The sequence below is a fragment of the Solanum lycopersicum genome, chromosome 9 (genome assembly GCF_036512215.1).
Source record: "Solanum lycopersicum chromosome 9, SLM_r2.1".
NCBI lineage: Eukaryota > Viridiplantae > Streptophyta > Magnoliopsida > Solanales > Solanaceae > Solanum > Solanum lycopersicum.
This window is the reverse complement of record NC_090808.1, coordinates 66,274,214-66,288,951: the sequence shown is the minus strand read 5'-3', so window position 1 is coordinate 66,288,951 and position 14,738 is coordinate 66,274,214. Positions and strand designations below refer to the sequence as shown.

Below are 14,738 nucleotides of genomic sequence, written 5' to 3'. Positions count from 1 at the left end.
AATGAGATAAAAGAGTGGCGGGTGAGATAAAAGGGAGGCAAGGGTGCAAGATTTATCTATGTATATTAAATATGTCTGAATTCACAGAGATAGAGTGATCTAAAGCAAATTAACCTAATTTAAGTGTATGTATTCCGAGATACATGTATCTGAATGTACCAAAATCTGATAAAATTTGTAATATTACAACATAGCGTGTCTTTTTAAGTAATTAGCTCATACACTAGAGAGATCGTTGTAACTTACCCTTAAATAAATAGTTTTAACCCATGGACCAACTCGATCCCGTCTGGCCCCGATCAAACCTCAAGGGCCAAAGGCTTATATGGATCGGGCTTATAAGCCCCAGATTTAAATGGGCTTAAAAAATCCTATTCTAACCCTACCCCAATAACGGCTTGGGTTGGGTAGGCCCCTTGGGCTAAGCCCATTTTGACGGCTCTACATAAAATTGTGGACAAAATCAACATAAAAAATAAATAAAGTTTTTTGGTGGATCAAAAATGTACCAACATTGCAAATATGAGGGATTATTACTGCTCTATGTGAAAATTCAATACTGACTTGAGTATTAACCCAAATATACGAGCCTATTTTGAGTTTTTTTTTTAAAGTTTATTTGCATTAATTTTAAATTACTTGTCAAACATCAAAAGGAAATTAAGTTACTTACTTTCCTTAGTAGTCCTGCAAGTAAGATTGTGTTACCTTACTCAAGCTTTAATATAATTTCCTTAATTAGCTAGAAGGCATAAATAATATTTGATTTGGTCAAATTCAAATTTAGCTTATTTACCAAATTTAGCTTATTTAATATTTTTACAATTTCTCCCTCAACCAGATGCCTTTGTTCACCTATAAATACATTGCTAAGATTGACAATTAAAATCAATCATACTAATCACATATATAGTTAATTACTCTTGTGTCACCACAAAATTTGGAAGAGAAAATGGAGAAGGCAACATTCCTTAAGGTTTTCTTGGTCTCTGTTTTGCTTATGTTGTTTGGTAAGCAATTTTCTTATTTATTGCAACTTATACTCTAGACTAGATTTCGTTTGTTCATTTTTTTAGATGTTTGATGTTGTTTATAAAAAATCTTGTGCAAATCACTGACTTGTTCGACAAGGTCATCGATTTTGGTAGGCTTGAACAAGAAAATTATGGCAAATCTTTCATTTGTTCACTTTTTCAAATGTTAATGTTTTTTTTATGAAAAATCTTGTGTACGTCACTAACTTGTTCAACAATGTTGTCCATGTTGGTAGGACAAGGAAATTATGATAATTCAGTTGTTTGTTCACTTTTTCAAATGTTGATGCTGCTTATGAAAAATCTGGCATACGTCACTGACTTGTTCAACAATGTTATCTATGTTCGTAGGACAAGGAAGTCATGTGCAAGGAGAATGTACTAGCGATGCCGATTGTGCTAAGGTTATGAAATGCATAGAAGCAGAACCCATATGTGACTTGACAAGCCATCAATGTGTGTGTCAACGAAATCCACCAACTAATTATGGAACAAGAAACATTTACAAGACGCACCAGAACTGATTTTATTATGTTTTTCAATTCCTTAAGATTCAATAAAGATCTCTTGTTTTCATATTAATCATGTTGGAAAAGGGTGTTATTTGCGCGATATATTTTGTCTTAAAAGTAATTTCTTCGATCCATTTATGTTTTATGAGTTTTAAAAGAATCAAGAATGTTGAAGAACCCCTAAAAATGGTCTTAGAAGACAGACTATTTAGTGTTAAATAATCGATCGGAATGCACATAGGTTTTTCAATAGTCAATAAGTTGTAAAATGTCAAACACTGAAGTCGATGTGTATAATTAAAGTAGATGGCATAATTTTGCTAAATTCATATACATTGTAAAACATTGAAGCATACAAATAATTCACAAGAACAAGTAGCTCTTAAGTAAATGCCTATTTTACAGTGTCAAGTTCCAATAATATGAACTTATATTCTTTCCCTATGACTGAGATAAATCTGCAATTTCCTTTAGTGGCTTCCACATGAACTTTCTCCTGTACATGCCATGAATAGAATAGTCATGTAAAAGTAAAGGATATGGCAGCCCGGTGGACGAAGGATCTTGTGTCCACGCAAGGTGCAGGAAAGGGCCGCAGCTCAAGGGGATGTAAATAGAATAGTTATGTAATGAACATATATTCAAAAATTAACATGAGCATGCACCTCTTGAATAGAAGGGAATTCAATTCTCAAAAAGATGAACAACAAGAACATATTCAGTGTAGTCCCACAAATTGGGGTATGGGGAGGGTTGAGTGTATGTATACCTTAGCCCAACCTCAAAAGTAGAGAGGTTGTTTACTATTGACCTTCGGCAATTCTAAAAAGATGAAAAAAAAGAAAACCAAAAGATGCTATCTTTATTAAAGTACTTGTCCTGACTCTTGCATCTACAAGCTAAGAATGATGATAAAGTATGTAGCATTGACCACAGAAGGCTAAACTGAAGTAAATCCAGGTAGCTTTTGCATACAATGTTGTTTTAACCACAACGACAAGATCTCAAAGTTTCCTTATTTACAAGAGAGTTGATTGATAAACAAGAAAAAGGAAGATGAAAGGAAAATCTTACCAGTTACCACACTCTGCAATGACCCTCACATTAGGACGAAGTGTCGGGAGTAAAGCAAGAAACTGCAGCTCTGCCTTTGATAAGACCTGAACATTTTAGGTCAAACAGTTAACAAAGATCTAGTCAAAATACTGCTGATGGACTAATTAGATGATGTACACTTGAAGGGGTGGATTTAACCTTGGCTTCTATTATCCAAACCACTAATCCTTTAGCATCCGGAGGAAGTAAAGAAAGCCTATAATCAACTTCTGGAGGAAAATACCATCTAGCTATTGGTTGCTTACCAACATGAGCCTGCAACATCAAAATTTGCAGATGAGAGTCAATTAGACACTGCAAGTTAGTGTTTGAGAATAAGCATATCGTATGCGAACTGCTAAACTTACAGGGCAGACAGGGTGGAATTTGGTAAGAGTGGTTTCAGGGTCACCGAGGCCACGAGCCGAAAGGTCCAAGAAATGATATCCCTGGTACTTAAGACGTGTAAGGTAGCGTCCTTCATAGCCCCCTTCATGAGGAGAGTAAATTGCTATGGCTTTGTGTTCTTCCACATCTGATAACCATTGACCCAAATCAGGTTTAATGAGATCTCCACCTATGAAGTCCTGAAGTTCAATGTTACATCTAATTGCTCCTTTCTTTTGTCTTCCAACTGAATCAAGTCTTCTCGTTCTCACAGCCTTTGATATGCCATTTAATTGTACTCGTTGCTTCTGCAGACCATAAGACTGCACTGCCCCTTGATAACAGGCTGCATTTTGCCATTTTAATTCAGATTTCATGGTACATGACCGAAAGAACAAAGGCATCATAATGAAAAACATTGAACGTTAAGACATCACTCTCAAAATTTAATTAATGCGAACAGGATAACAGTATCATTTTGGTGCTGCAAGTGTGCATTTCCACATGTAAAAGGTAGAAAAAGTTATAAATAAGTCATTTTCCAAAGAGAACTGATAAGATTATGTTACAGGGAGAACTGAAAGGGTGCCTACTGTAAGCAACCTGTGAAACTCGAGAACCAGAAGTCAGTTTTTACCATTGTCAACAATGGCTAGAAACATTGCCAATGCACTGCTTAATGTGACAGTGCATAACAGTAAGCACAAACATTTTCAGCTTTATAGACCAATATTAGGGAAAGTCTGGATTTCATACCATGTAAAACAATAACAATCGGGAACAAATGTGAGTTGGAGCTGAATCTCTACTCACCCAAAAAACAAAACTTCAAAACATAATTAAGTAAATGTACACTTTCACTACCTACCCCACTAATATTTACATATAACAAGCTGGAATCACCCATTATGATATCAAGTCTTGATCTTTTTAGTTCTTTAACCATCACCCTAATTTTGTAACAACACATAATAGCAACTAAGCATACGTCTTCACACACACGCACACCGTGATATTGAACTATAAATCTGAAAATTGGGAACAAATGCGAGTAGAAGCTGAATCTCTACACACCCAAACCATAGCTTAAAAACAGAATTAAGTAAAGTGTACATATCACTCCCTACTCAACTAAATATTCACATTTAACAAGATTGAATAGTCCATTAAGTTAAGTCTTGATCTTTTCAGTTCTTTAACCATCCCCCTAATATCAAGATATTATAACAACACATAATAGCAACTAAACGTTATACATCTTCACACACACACACACACACACCATGATATTGAACCATAAAGCTGAAAATTGGGAACAAATGTGAGTTGAAGCTGAATTTGTACACAACTTCAAAACATTATTAAGTAAAATGCATACTTCCACTCCCTACATAACTTAATATTTACATTTAACAAGCTTGAATCAACCATTAAGTTATCAAGTCCGTAAAGATATTGTCATCCGGACCTAACTCAATCGCAAAACCATACACCCTCCTTCACGCTTAGGCCCCTTGAGAGCGAGAACCAAAAGCTCACACCGGGAATGAACCTGGTACTCATACCATGTAAAATTAAGTTTTAGGCCTATCTAAACTACCTCAAAGGTAGGAGGTGCTCAAGCCTTAACCACCAATATGAACCCCTTTTTTTTAAAAAAAAATAAAAATTAACACCCCACCTCACACAGATGCAATATTATTACAAAGTCTTGATCTTTTCACTTTTTTAGTGATCACCCTAATATCAAGATATTGTAACAACCCATAATATCAATTAAGCATTATAAATCTTCACACTGCGCACACACACAGAGAAAGGGGTTATTGGGGATGACCTGAAGAGGAACAGGGTTGGTCTTCAGTGGAAATATTGGGGCGCCGCCGGCAAGAAGACCCATTGCTAGTAATCAAGAACCTCCTAGTGCTGCTGCTGCTGCTGGTGGTGCTAGGGAAGGTGTAGGAGAGAGTTGTCATTTGGGTATTTTGGTGGCAGTGTGTGAGTGGTGGCAGTAGGCAGCTATAGCAACAGAGACTGTGGAAGGACCATTGCAAACTTGGACAAAGATGACTACTTTGTTCCTTGCCACTCAATAAATGTGCTGATAAACTTTACAATAAAGAAATTACAAATAACAAATATTTAAATATGCATAATAATATTAGCTATATAAATTTATGGGATAAGTTCTATATTTTAAAAATTGAAATGATGTTTTGGGGAGAATTTAAAATTTGAGATAACATAATCTCAAATTAGTTATTCAAATTTTAATTTTATATTGTATATTCAAACATAGCTAGAATAATAATCATAAGGTGAGAGTTCAAACTCTATTGTAACTTTTTTAATGAAATAATTTTGTGATTTAGAAAAGAACAAAAGCCAAACTTAAACCTAATTTATATATTTTGGATTGAAAATCCAAAATCCAAGTAAAGATTATGAAATTTCCAAACATCCTATTTAATTGCATAAGTTGTCCTTCAAATAAATTAATTTTTATTCTTTTATATTTTGAATTTTTAAAATAAAACAAAGTTAAGTATTCATTGTAAAATTCATAAGGAGTAAGAACGTTCACCACAGATAAAATATGAATTGTGATACGACCATTAACATCTAAAAAAGACAATGTTTCACAATAATTACTAGTAAAACTTTTGAAACACATAACAGAACTCCAAAAATAATTGGAGCACATATATCTCCTTCCTTTAACTAGAACACGTACTATGGTGCTTTGATTCCTGCATCATATTTTGAAAATAAATTTATACCTTATAAGACATAAGTTGTTTAAGATAACAAAATATAACCAACACTCAATATATAATGATTTTAAAATATAAATTACCAGTGAAAATATTATTTATATAGTATTAAAACATAAAAACTAAAACCAGCTCTGTTGTAAGAGGGAAAATAAAAAAGACAAACTTTAGGGCTTTTTATATAGTAATCTCCCTATCGAAACCTCAAAGATTTCCCATTTCTGCAAAACCCAAATGGAATCCAAAGAGGACGAAGCCTCCCAAAGCGGAGCAAACCCATGGAAATTCAGTCCATTTCAAGCAAAGATTTAGTTTTGTTAAGGCTTCCGGTGAAATCCCTTTTACAATTCAGGTCTGTGTCGAAATCTTGGCTTTCCTTAATCTCTATCCCTAAATTTGTGAAGACGCATCTCTTATTTTGTGCTAGTAACAAGGAGTTATGTTTAAGGTTGCTATTTATGTTGGCTAGTTATGTGTAGTGATTTACATCGCCATTCTGTAAAGGAGGTAATTGACTTGGATTATCCAGGTAAAATTTCCAAAGACTATCCTTGGCTGGTGGGTTCGGTAAACAGATTGATTTGTGTTGCCTATGTAACAAATTGCATGACTTGTTTATATGGAATCCGTCAATTAGAAAGTATAGCAAGTTGCCTAGTTATAGACTTAATCGATGTGGTGGATATCAAGTGGAGGAACCTGGGGATAGCAGATTTGGTTTTGCGTTGATGTGCTTCAAGATGATTACAACGTAGTGGGAGTTTGCCCTGTTTACAGAAATATGCGTCTATGTCGTGTTGAGGTCCAGATATATTGTCTAAGGAGTTTATGGGAGGCGTATTAACGGAGTTTAAAGATAGATTTTTTTTCCATTTTCGGGGTAAGCTTGTGTAAGGGAAACTTCATTGGATTGAAATGGGCATGAACATTTCTTCTATTGATTTGTGTGATGAGAAATGTGTAGAGATAGAAAAGCGCTGCAATTTTAACTTTAATGATTATGGTCATTTCTTACTAGGAGTGCTTAAAAGTGATCTTTCTGTGTTCTGTAATTACATGCAGGGTGCAGACATCTGGGTTATGCGGAGTATGGAGTTGAAGAATCTAGGACAAAGTTGTTTACTATCAAGTCTCATAATGAATTTATACCATGTTTGTAGGGTTTGCCCCTTTTTTGTCAAATGGGGACATTTTGCTTAAAATTGAATCACGTTTGGGGAAATATAATCCATAGAATGACTCGATCAAATATCTAGAGGTTACTAACTTTGCTCCATATGTTGAGGCAGAAATCTACGTTAAAAGCCTAGTTTATCTCCTTTTTTAGAAGTTACTATGCCTGCAATAGCAACGGAGGTTCAAATACTCAGATGAAGACACCCATGTGACTAATAACCTGTAAGAGTTGCATTCTATGTATTTTCTGAAGTGTTGTTAAATTTTGTTTCCATAATACTTGTGATCTTGTGAGTCATTTTCCTTTTATGATCTATTTTCAGAAAACGATAATCTTTTGCTAAAGCAGTTGTTTTTGTTGTATTACTTGGTCTCATGAACTTATTTTGAGTTGTGTTGTAAGAGGGATGTTGTGCCTATAGATAGAGTAAGAATAGAACAATAGAGGTTATAGGTTTTGTTTTTTGGAACCATTCTCTCATATTCTTCTTTAGGTAAAAGCTTAATTGGGCAAAGGTTTGATCAGATGAGTTAGCTAGTACTTGTATTAGTGGGAGATAGCAGATACCAAGTGGAATAGCCTAGGTTAGGGGTGGCAAAAGGTTGGATTGGATCAGATTTGGATAGATTGAATATGGGTTGACCAAAAGTGGTTTGGATTACAATCCAGTAGATTGAATCCACCCAAATAGAATATGGGCAAATATGGTTTAGGTAAAATGGTTCCAACCCGTTTTAAAAAATCTGTTTTTCCAAAAAAAATAATTTAACCCCTCCTCGGGGCGCCCCCCCCCCCTCCCCACTTTCCTCCAACCTAATCTTAATTTTTTTTTTGTAAAATCTATTTTTGCAAAAATATAAAATTTACCCCCTCAGCCCCCCACCCCCAACCCCACGCCACCCTCCAATTACTGACCCTTAAATTATTTTATTTTCCAAAAATAAAAAAAAATTGTTTTTCCTCCCTCGGGCACCCCCCACCAAACACTGCCCGGCCCCTATCTTCCACCAGCCCACCCCTCAATTTTTTTGTTTTCCCAAAAAAAAACTCTCTTTCAAAAAAAAAGTTACCCCCTCCATTCGGGTAACCCATGGTTAGCACTAGTATCAACCTTAAACATAACTGTGGGTGTAGTCCTTGTTACTAGCGGATAATAAGTGATGGTTCTTCACAAATTCAGGTCTAGAGATTAAGGAAAGCCAACCCTAAATTTTAAGAGGGATTTCACCTGAAGCCTTAACAAAATTTCAGTGACAAGTCACTCTACAGGAAGATTAGGCATTGGAAAGACTGAATCTTTGTTTGAAGCAGATGGAAACTGACCAGGGTTTTTGGGTTGCTCCGTTTTGGGTTTCGGGAGACAACTTATCTCCTTGGAACAAGATTACAGTGACAGATTGTACATGAAGATTAGGCATTGGCAAGACTGGATCTTTGCTTGAAATGGATTGAAATTGAGCAGGATTTTCGGGATTGCTCCGTTTTGGGTGTCGACAGATGGCTTCATCTCCTTCTCGTTGGGACAAGATTTCAGTGACCAGCTCTACGGGAAGATCAGGCATTTGCAAGACTAAATTTTTGCTTGAATTAGATAGAAATTGAGCAGGGTTTTCGGGATTGCTTTGTTTTGGGTGTCGAGAGACAACGTCATCTCCTTGGACAAGATTTCAGTGACAAACTCCACAGAAAGATCAGACATTGGTAGGGATGGCATTCGGTAATTCGGTTCTTACAATAGTTGTACCGAATACCAAAAAGAATTATTTCTGTTCATTTTTTTCAATTCAATTTGGTTTGGTTGATTCGGTTCGGTTTCTGTTTAGACACTGGTCACGATTGAAATTGATGGTCGCTGGTTGTTGGTCGGCTGCCCTGGTCGCAGCGCTGGTCACGATGTCCAACTTGGAAAATGGAAAGTTGGTTCTTAAAAGAGAAGACAAAGGTGCGGTGGAAAATCAGAAACAAAAACAAAAGTCGAAACTTTTAAATCTAATGCTAGTTGGGTGTTGGTAGTTGTTATTTGCTAAGAATAAAAAAAAAAATTTAAAAGACAAATTGATATAATATTAATAATGATAATATAGTATATTCGGTTTACCGAAATTACATACCGAAATATAGAAAAAATCGACTTGGTTCGATATTTATGCTCAGGCGTTGGCAAGACTAAATCTTTGCTTGAACTAAATGGAAATTGAGCAGGGATATCGGGATTGTTCCATTTTGGGTGTCGAGAGATGACTTCATCTACTTGGGACAAGGTTTTAGTGATAAGATCTACACAAGCTCTACAAGAAGATTAGGCATTGGCAAGACTAGATCTTTGCTTGAAATGTATGGAAATTGAGCAGGTTTTCGAGATTGCTTCGTTTTGGGTGTCAAGAGACCGCTACATCCCCTTGGGATTCCATTTCGGTTGTAGAAAAAGGATATTTTTAGGAGTTCTCAGTATGGAAATTACTATATGAAGCCCTAAATTACATCCTTTTTTTCTTTTACAACTACTTTTTGGGTCATTTACACCTTTGAGCTAGTTCTAATTTTTTATCTTTCAATCTAAATCATATTTTTGCGGTGTATAATTTTTGCATTATTATATCTAATTAGTTATGCCTTGTGATTTTAATAACTTATGTCGTACTAGGTATAAATTTGACTTCTAAGTATGAAAAGTAAAAATCAATATTTTTGAAGAACAAATCGTGAAATTAAATGTAGTGTCTCTGTAAGGGGAAACATTCATTGTTTTTACTAGAGTAAATACATCAAACCCCTTTGAATGAGTTAAATGATATGCATGGTGCTTACCCTAGTAAAAACAATGAATGTTGCCCCCTTTCAGAAAACACTGCCTCTTAATTGCACGATTTGTTCTTCAAAAGAATTGATTTTTACTTTGAAATCAAATTTATACCTAGGAAGGCATAAGATTAAAAGCATGGGACATAATTAATAAGATATTATAATGTAAAATTATACATCGCAAAAATGGATTGAGAGATAAAAATTAAAACTAGCTGAAAAGGTGTAAAGGACCCAAAAGAAAGACAGAAAATTAGGCCTTCACATGGTAATCTCCGTGGTAAAAACTCCCACATATTTTCCCTTTCCGCAACCCAAATGGAATCCCAAGGGGATGTAGCGGTCTCTCGACACCCAAAACGGAGCAATCTCGGAAACCTGCTCAATTTCCATGTGTTTCAAACAAAGATCTAGTCTTGTCAATGCCTAATCTTCCTGTAGAGCTGGTCATCGAAACCTTGTCCAAAAAGATTAGGTCGTCTCTCGACACCCATAACGGAGCAATCTCGGAATCCCTACTCAATTTCCATCTGGTTCAACCAAAGATTCAATCTTGTCAATGCCTAGGGTTTGGCATAAGTATCGAACCGAAACAATTTTTTTTTGATATTTCGGTTTCAATATGTAATTTAGGTTTAAACAAAATAATACTATTTTATCATTATTAATATTATATCAATTTGTTTTTAAGATTTTAATTCATTTTTTATTCTTAGCAAATAACAACTGCCAACACCCAAACTAGCATTAGGTTTACAAGTTCCAACTTTTGTTTCTGATTTTCCGCCGCACCTTCGTCTTCTTTTTCAAGAACCAACTTTCCATTTTCAAGTTGGACATAACGTCCAGGGCGTGCCGACCAGCAATTTCAACCGCGTCCAAACAAAAACCAAATTGAATTTTGAAAAAACAAACTGAAATGATTCGGTTGGTATTCGGTACAACTATTGCAAGAACCGAATGCGGCATCCTTACCATTGCCTAATCTTCCGGTAGAGTGTCACTGAAATCTTGTCCCAAGGAGATGATGTTGTCTCTCTACACCCAAAACGGAGCAATCCCGAAAACCCTACTCAATTTTAATCTGTTTCAAGCAAAGATTCAGTCTTGCCAATGTCTGATCTTCCCGTAGAGCTGGTAACTGAAATCTTGTCCCAAGGAGATGAAGCCATCTCTCGACACCCAAAACGGAGCAATCCCGAAAACCCTGCTCAATTTCAATCCGTTTCTAGCAAAGATTCAGTCTTGCCAATGCCTAAGCTTCATGTAGAGTCTGTCATTGAAATCTTGTCCCAAGGAGATGAAGTTGTCTCTCGACACCCAAAACGGAGCAATCCCGAAAACCCTAGTCAATTACCAGCTGTTTCAAGCAAAGATTCAGTCTTGCCGATGCCCAATCTTCCTGTAGAGCTCGTCACTGAAATCTTGTTAAGGCTTCCGGTGAAATCCCTCTTACAATTCAGGTCTGTGTCAAAACCTTGGCATTTCTTAATCTCTAGACCTGAATTTGTGAAGAACCATCTCTTATTATCCGCTAGTAACAAGGACTACACCCACCATAGAGTTATGTTTAAGGTTGCTAGTAGTGCTAACTATGGTATCAGAGACTGTTCTCTTAGTTCTTTACTTCACCATCCTGTAACGGAGGCAATTGACTTGGATTATCCAGGTAAATATCCCAAAGACCATCGCTATCCTGTGATTGTGGGTTCTGTCAATGGATTGATTTGCCTTTCCATTAGTCTATTTAACGGAGTACAAGAATTGTATCTGTGGAATCCATCAATTAGAAAGTATAATAGACTGCCTAATTATAGAGTTCATCGACCCCGTGGTTACTGTTTGGAGGAACGCCGTGGTAAGTGCAACTTTGGTTTTGGATATGATGAGCTCAAAGATGATTACAAGGTAGTGGGCATTTTCCCTGTTTACAAACGTATGCAGCTGTGTCGTGTTGAGGTCCATATATATAGTCTAAGAAGTAATTCTTGGAGACGTATAAACGACTCTGCTTTGGATTTTTTGCATGTTTCGGGCAAGCTTGTGAATAGAAAACTTTATTGGCTTCAAACCTGCGGGAATATCAGTTCTATTGACTTGGGTAATGAGAAATGGACAGAGATAGAAAAGCCTTCCAATTTTAAGGAATATGGTCATTTCGTACTAGGAGTGCTTGGAAGTGATCTTTCTGTGTTGTGTAATTACAAGAATTGTCATGCAGATGTTTGGATTATGAAGGAGTGTGAAGTAAAAGCATCTTGGACAAAGATGCTTACTATCTGTGCTGAAAATGACGGTATGCTACATATACGTGAACCACCCTTTTTAGTGACAAATGAAGGTGATATTTTACTTGAAATTGGATCACATATGGCGATATATAATCCAAAGGATAATTCATTCAGATATCTAGATGTTACTAACTTTGCTCCATATATTGAGGCAGGAATCTACATTAAGAGTCTAGTTTGTCCCTTTTCACACAAGGGACAACGCATGCAAAACCAACGGAAGTTCCTCTAACTTAGATGACGACAACCGTGTGTCTAATAACATGTAAGAGTTACATTCTATGCATTTTCTTAAGTGTTGTTCAATTTTGTTTCCATGTTGCTTGTGGATCTTGTGAGTCATTTTCCTTTCTGATCTATTTTCAAGAAACGATATTCTTTTGCTAGAGCAGTTATTTTTGTTGTATTACTTGGTCTCATGACGTCAAACTGAATTGTTCTGGTCCTGGACATAGTTTTTCTTCTTAGGCAGTTTACGTTATGGAAGAAAGACATGTATATGTGATATTAGATATTGTCTAGTGCTAGTTATATATGAAATGAACTAAAGATATATTTTACTATTCTAGGGGATTCTAATAGACTAGAAGTCCTTCCGGCCTCTTGTGACTGTGAATTGAATAAGAGGGATGTTGTGCGTATAGAAAGAGTAAGAATAGAGCACCAGTGACGGAATCTGTTGATCACTTGTTTTTTGCACTGTCCAGTAGCTACTGGTGTTTGGAACATGTTTTGCATTCTCTTTGGCGTGAGTTGGGTCATGCCAAAGAACATGAGACATGCACATTACAGTTGGAGTTTATGGAAGCTGATAAGGCCATCAAGAAAATCTGGTTGATGATTTTACCTCTAATGTGTGGTTTGTGAGCTATTGCATGGGAACGGGGATTTTATCCTGTGCACACCCAAAGGGTAGCGGCTGCAGATTTCCCTTGACCTTAAAAAAACTCTGGTTGATGATTCCTGCTACTATCTTTTTGTGTTTGTGGACAGAAAAGAACAAGAGATGTTTTGATGCCATCTCAACTCCAAATCACTTTCTTAAAGCTAAATGCTTGCTTAACCTTTTTCCTCGTCAAAGTTGACCCCAGTCGTTAGTGCTGGACATTTTCTAGACTTTGTTCGCAACCCTAGTTCTAGATTAACACTTTGTCTAGGAGCTGAACTGAGCTAAAAATTCCTTTTTCTCCTTCTGTTACTTGTATCTTTGCATCTCCTTGATGCTATTTAATGAAACATCTATCTTCATCCCAAAAAAGAAAAAAAAGAGAATAAGAGCACCTGTGATTAGGAAACTGTGGTAGTCGATTGCACCAATGATCCCTGGTTCCTAGGTTTTGTTTTTGAATCCATTCTCTAACTATTCTTTTTTAGGTAAAATCTTTATAGGGGAAAGGTTTGGCAAGATGACTCATCTAGTACCTGTTGTGTTAGTGAGAGATAGCATCAAGCATGTACCCAATGAAATAGTTAAGGTGACCGTAGTAGGAAACAGAGGAATCATTTATCGAAGCTTAAGTACTGAGATAGTATCTAGTGCTGGTGCTTCTCCTTGCTGATAATAGCTACTTCCAAAGGCCACATATTTTGTTCTGGACTGTTTGGTGTTTTCTCGCTACTAATAGCTACTTCCTTTGTTCCTATTTACGTGACATACTTTTTCTTTTTTCCTTCCCAAAAAGAATGTAATATTCTTTATTTTTAAACAGTTTAACTTTAATTTTGTATTTATGCTTAATGAAATGTTTTATAGATACACAAACAGCTATGCCTTGTTTTACACCCCAAGTTCCGAAAGTCTTGCTTTCTTAAACTTTGTGCCCGGTCAAGCACCACCATATAAATTGGGACGTAGGGAGTAACTTTATATTTTTCACTGCAGAATGATCTTATTCTTTCACTTTAGCGGTAATATTGATGAAACGAAGTATACATTGCAAGGCGTAATCAGTTCAGGGTGCTAATTTTGCTGCTATGATCATGAGAGTTAGGTTGAACGTACAGAAGAATTTCGGAATATAGGAGAAACTGAATTTGGGGAAGAGCTTTGTTTAAGAGGGCCTTGTCTATTCTAATGTAGAATAAAAAGTGTTGTCATCTTTGTTATTTTGAACAAGAATCATTTCCAGTGTAGTTTATTCTTTTATGTTCTGAACAACCCTAAAATTGTGTCTGTAATTTGTATTTTGAGTCTCAGGATACTTGCGTTGGTCGGTGTGAAGGATCCTTACTCTTTGTGGAGAGGCTCAACAGCTGGTTCAGGAGTGCACCTCCAGCCCTTATCACTATGAGTATGACTACAAAGTTATTCAACAAAGAGTCAGAAAAGAGTACTTAGAAGACGGTTCGAGTATTGTTTACAGATTAATGAAGTGTATCTCTTTCCAGAGCACAATACAGAGAGAAAACTATGAAACTTTGCTGTTTTTATGTGCAGACAGACACTTGGTTTTCTTCTCCTATGTTTTATTATCTCAAATCTATTAAGTACTGGATTGTTTCTTGATTTTTTTCATAAAATTGCGTACTTCTTTATTCTTTTTTTGTGAAGTGAATGATAAAAATACTAAGTGAAAGTTTGATTGAAGGGTATATATGTCATTCACCCTTGCCAACGAAAGGAAGGAGTAGGTCAAGCTTGTTGCACCGAGTGTGGTTTGCTAATT

General features: G+C 36.1%; 2 protein-coding genes and 1 long non-coding RNA gene across 4 annotated transcripts; 2 read left to right on the top strand and 1 right to left on the bottom strand.

Annotated features, from left to right (window-relative positions):
- Positions 1 to 1,861: 1,861 nt before the first annotated feature.
- Positions 1,862 to 5,274, bottom strand: LOC101265478 (NAD(P)H-quinone oxidoreductase subunit N, chloroplastic). The gene is made up of 5 exons (XM_004247584.5): positions 4,866 to 5,274; positions 3,010 to 3,374; positions 2,801 to 2,917; positions 2,621 to 2,706; positions 1,862 to 2,042 (listed from the first exon to the last, which is right to left on the bottom strand). The coding sequence occupies exons 1-5, from the start codon at positions 5,002 to 5,004 to the stop codon at positions 1,988 to 1,990; spliced, it is 762 nt and encodes a 253-aa protein (XP_004247632.2). The 5' UTR covers positions 5,005 to 5,274; the 3' UTR covers positions 1,862 to 1,987.
- Positions 5,275 to 5,901: 627 nt separating this feature from the next.
- LOC112940072 (uncharacterized) lies at positions 5,902 to 14,607 on the top strand. Its single transcript, XR_003248244.2, has 3 exons — positions 5,902 to 6,154; positions 6,865 to 7,200; positions 13,955 to 14,607. It is a non-coding gene; the product is annotated as an uncharacterized lncRNA (long non-coding RNA).
- On the top strand, positions 10,189 to 14,607 carry LOC101258489 (F-box/kelch-repeat protein At3g23880). Of its 2 annotated transcripts, XM_019215673.3 has the most exons (3): positions 10,758 to 12,122; positions 12,228 to 12,337; positions 14,270 to 14,607. In XM_019215673.3, the coding sequence occupies exons 1-2, from the start codon at positions 10,895 to 10,897 to the stop codon at positions 12,302 to 12,304; spliced, it is 1,305 nt and encodes a 434-aa protein (XP_019071218.2). In that variant the 5' UTR covers positions 10,758 to 10,894; the 3' UTR covers positions 12,305 to 12,337; positions 14,270 to 14,607. The 2 variants fall into 2 exon arrangements, with proteins under 2 accessions (XP_019071217.2, XP_019071218.2); XM_019215672.3 differs by having other exon boundaries at positions 10,189 to 12,337.
- Positions 14,608 to 14,738: the final 131 nt, after the last annotated feature.

Coding starts and splice junctions, on each gene's coding strand:
- LOC101265478 (XM_004247584.5), bottom strand. CDS start 5,004: ATGACAACTCTCTCCTACACCTTCCCTAGCACCACCAGCAGCAGCAGC. Junction 2,918..3,009: donor AATTCCACCCTGTCTGCCCT/GTAAGTTTAGCA, acceptor TTGATGTTGCAG/GCTCATGTTGGTAAGCAACC. Junction 2,043..2,620: donor ATTGCAGAGTGTGGTAACTG/GTAAGATTTTCC, acceptor TGGCATGTACAG/GAGAAAGTTCATGTGGAAGC.
- LOC101258489 (XM_019215672.3), top strand. CDS start 10,895: ATGTCTGATCTTCCCGTAGAGCTGGTAACTGAAATCTTGTCCCAAGGA.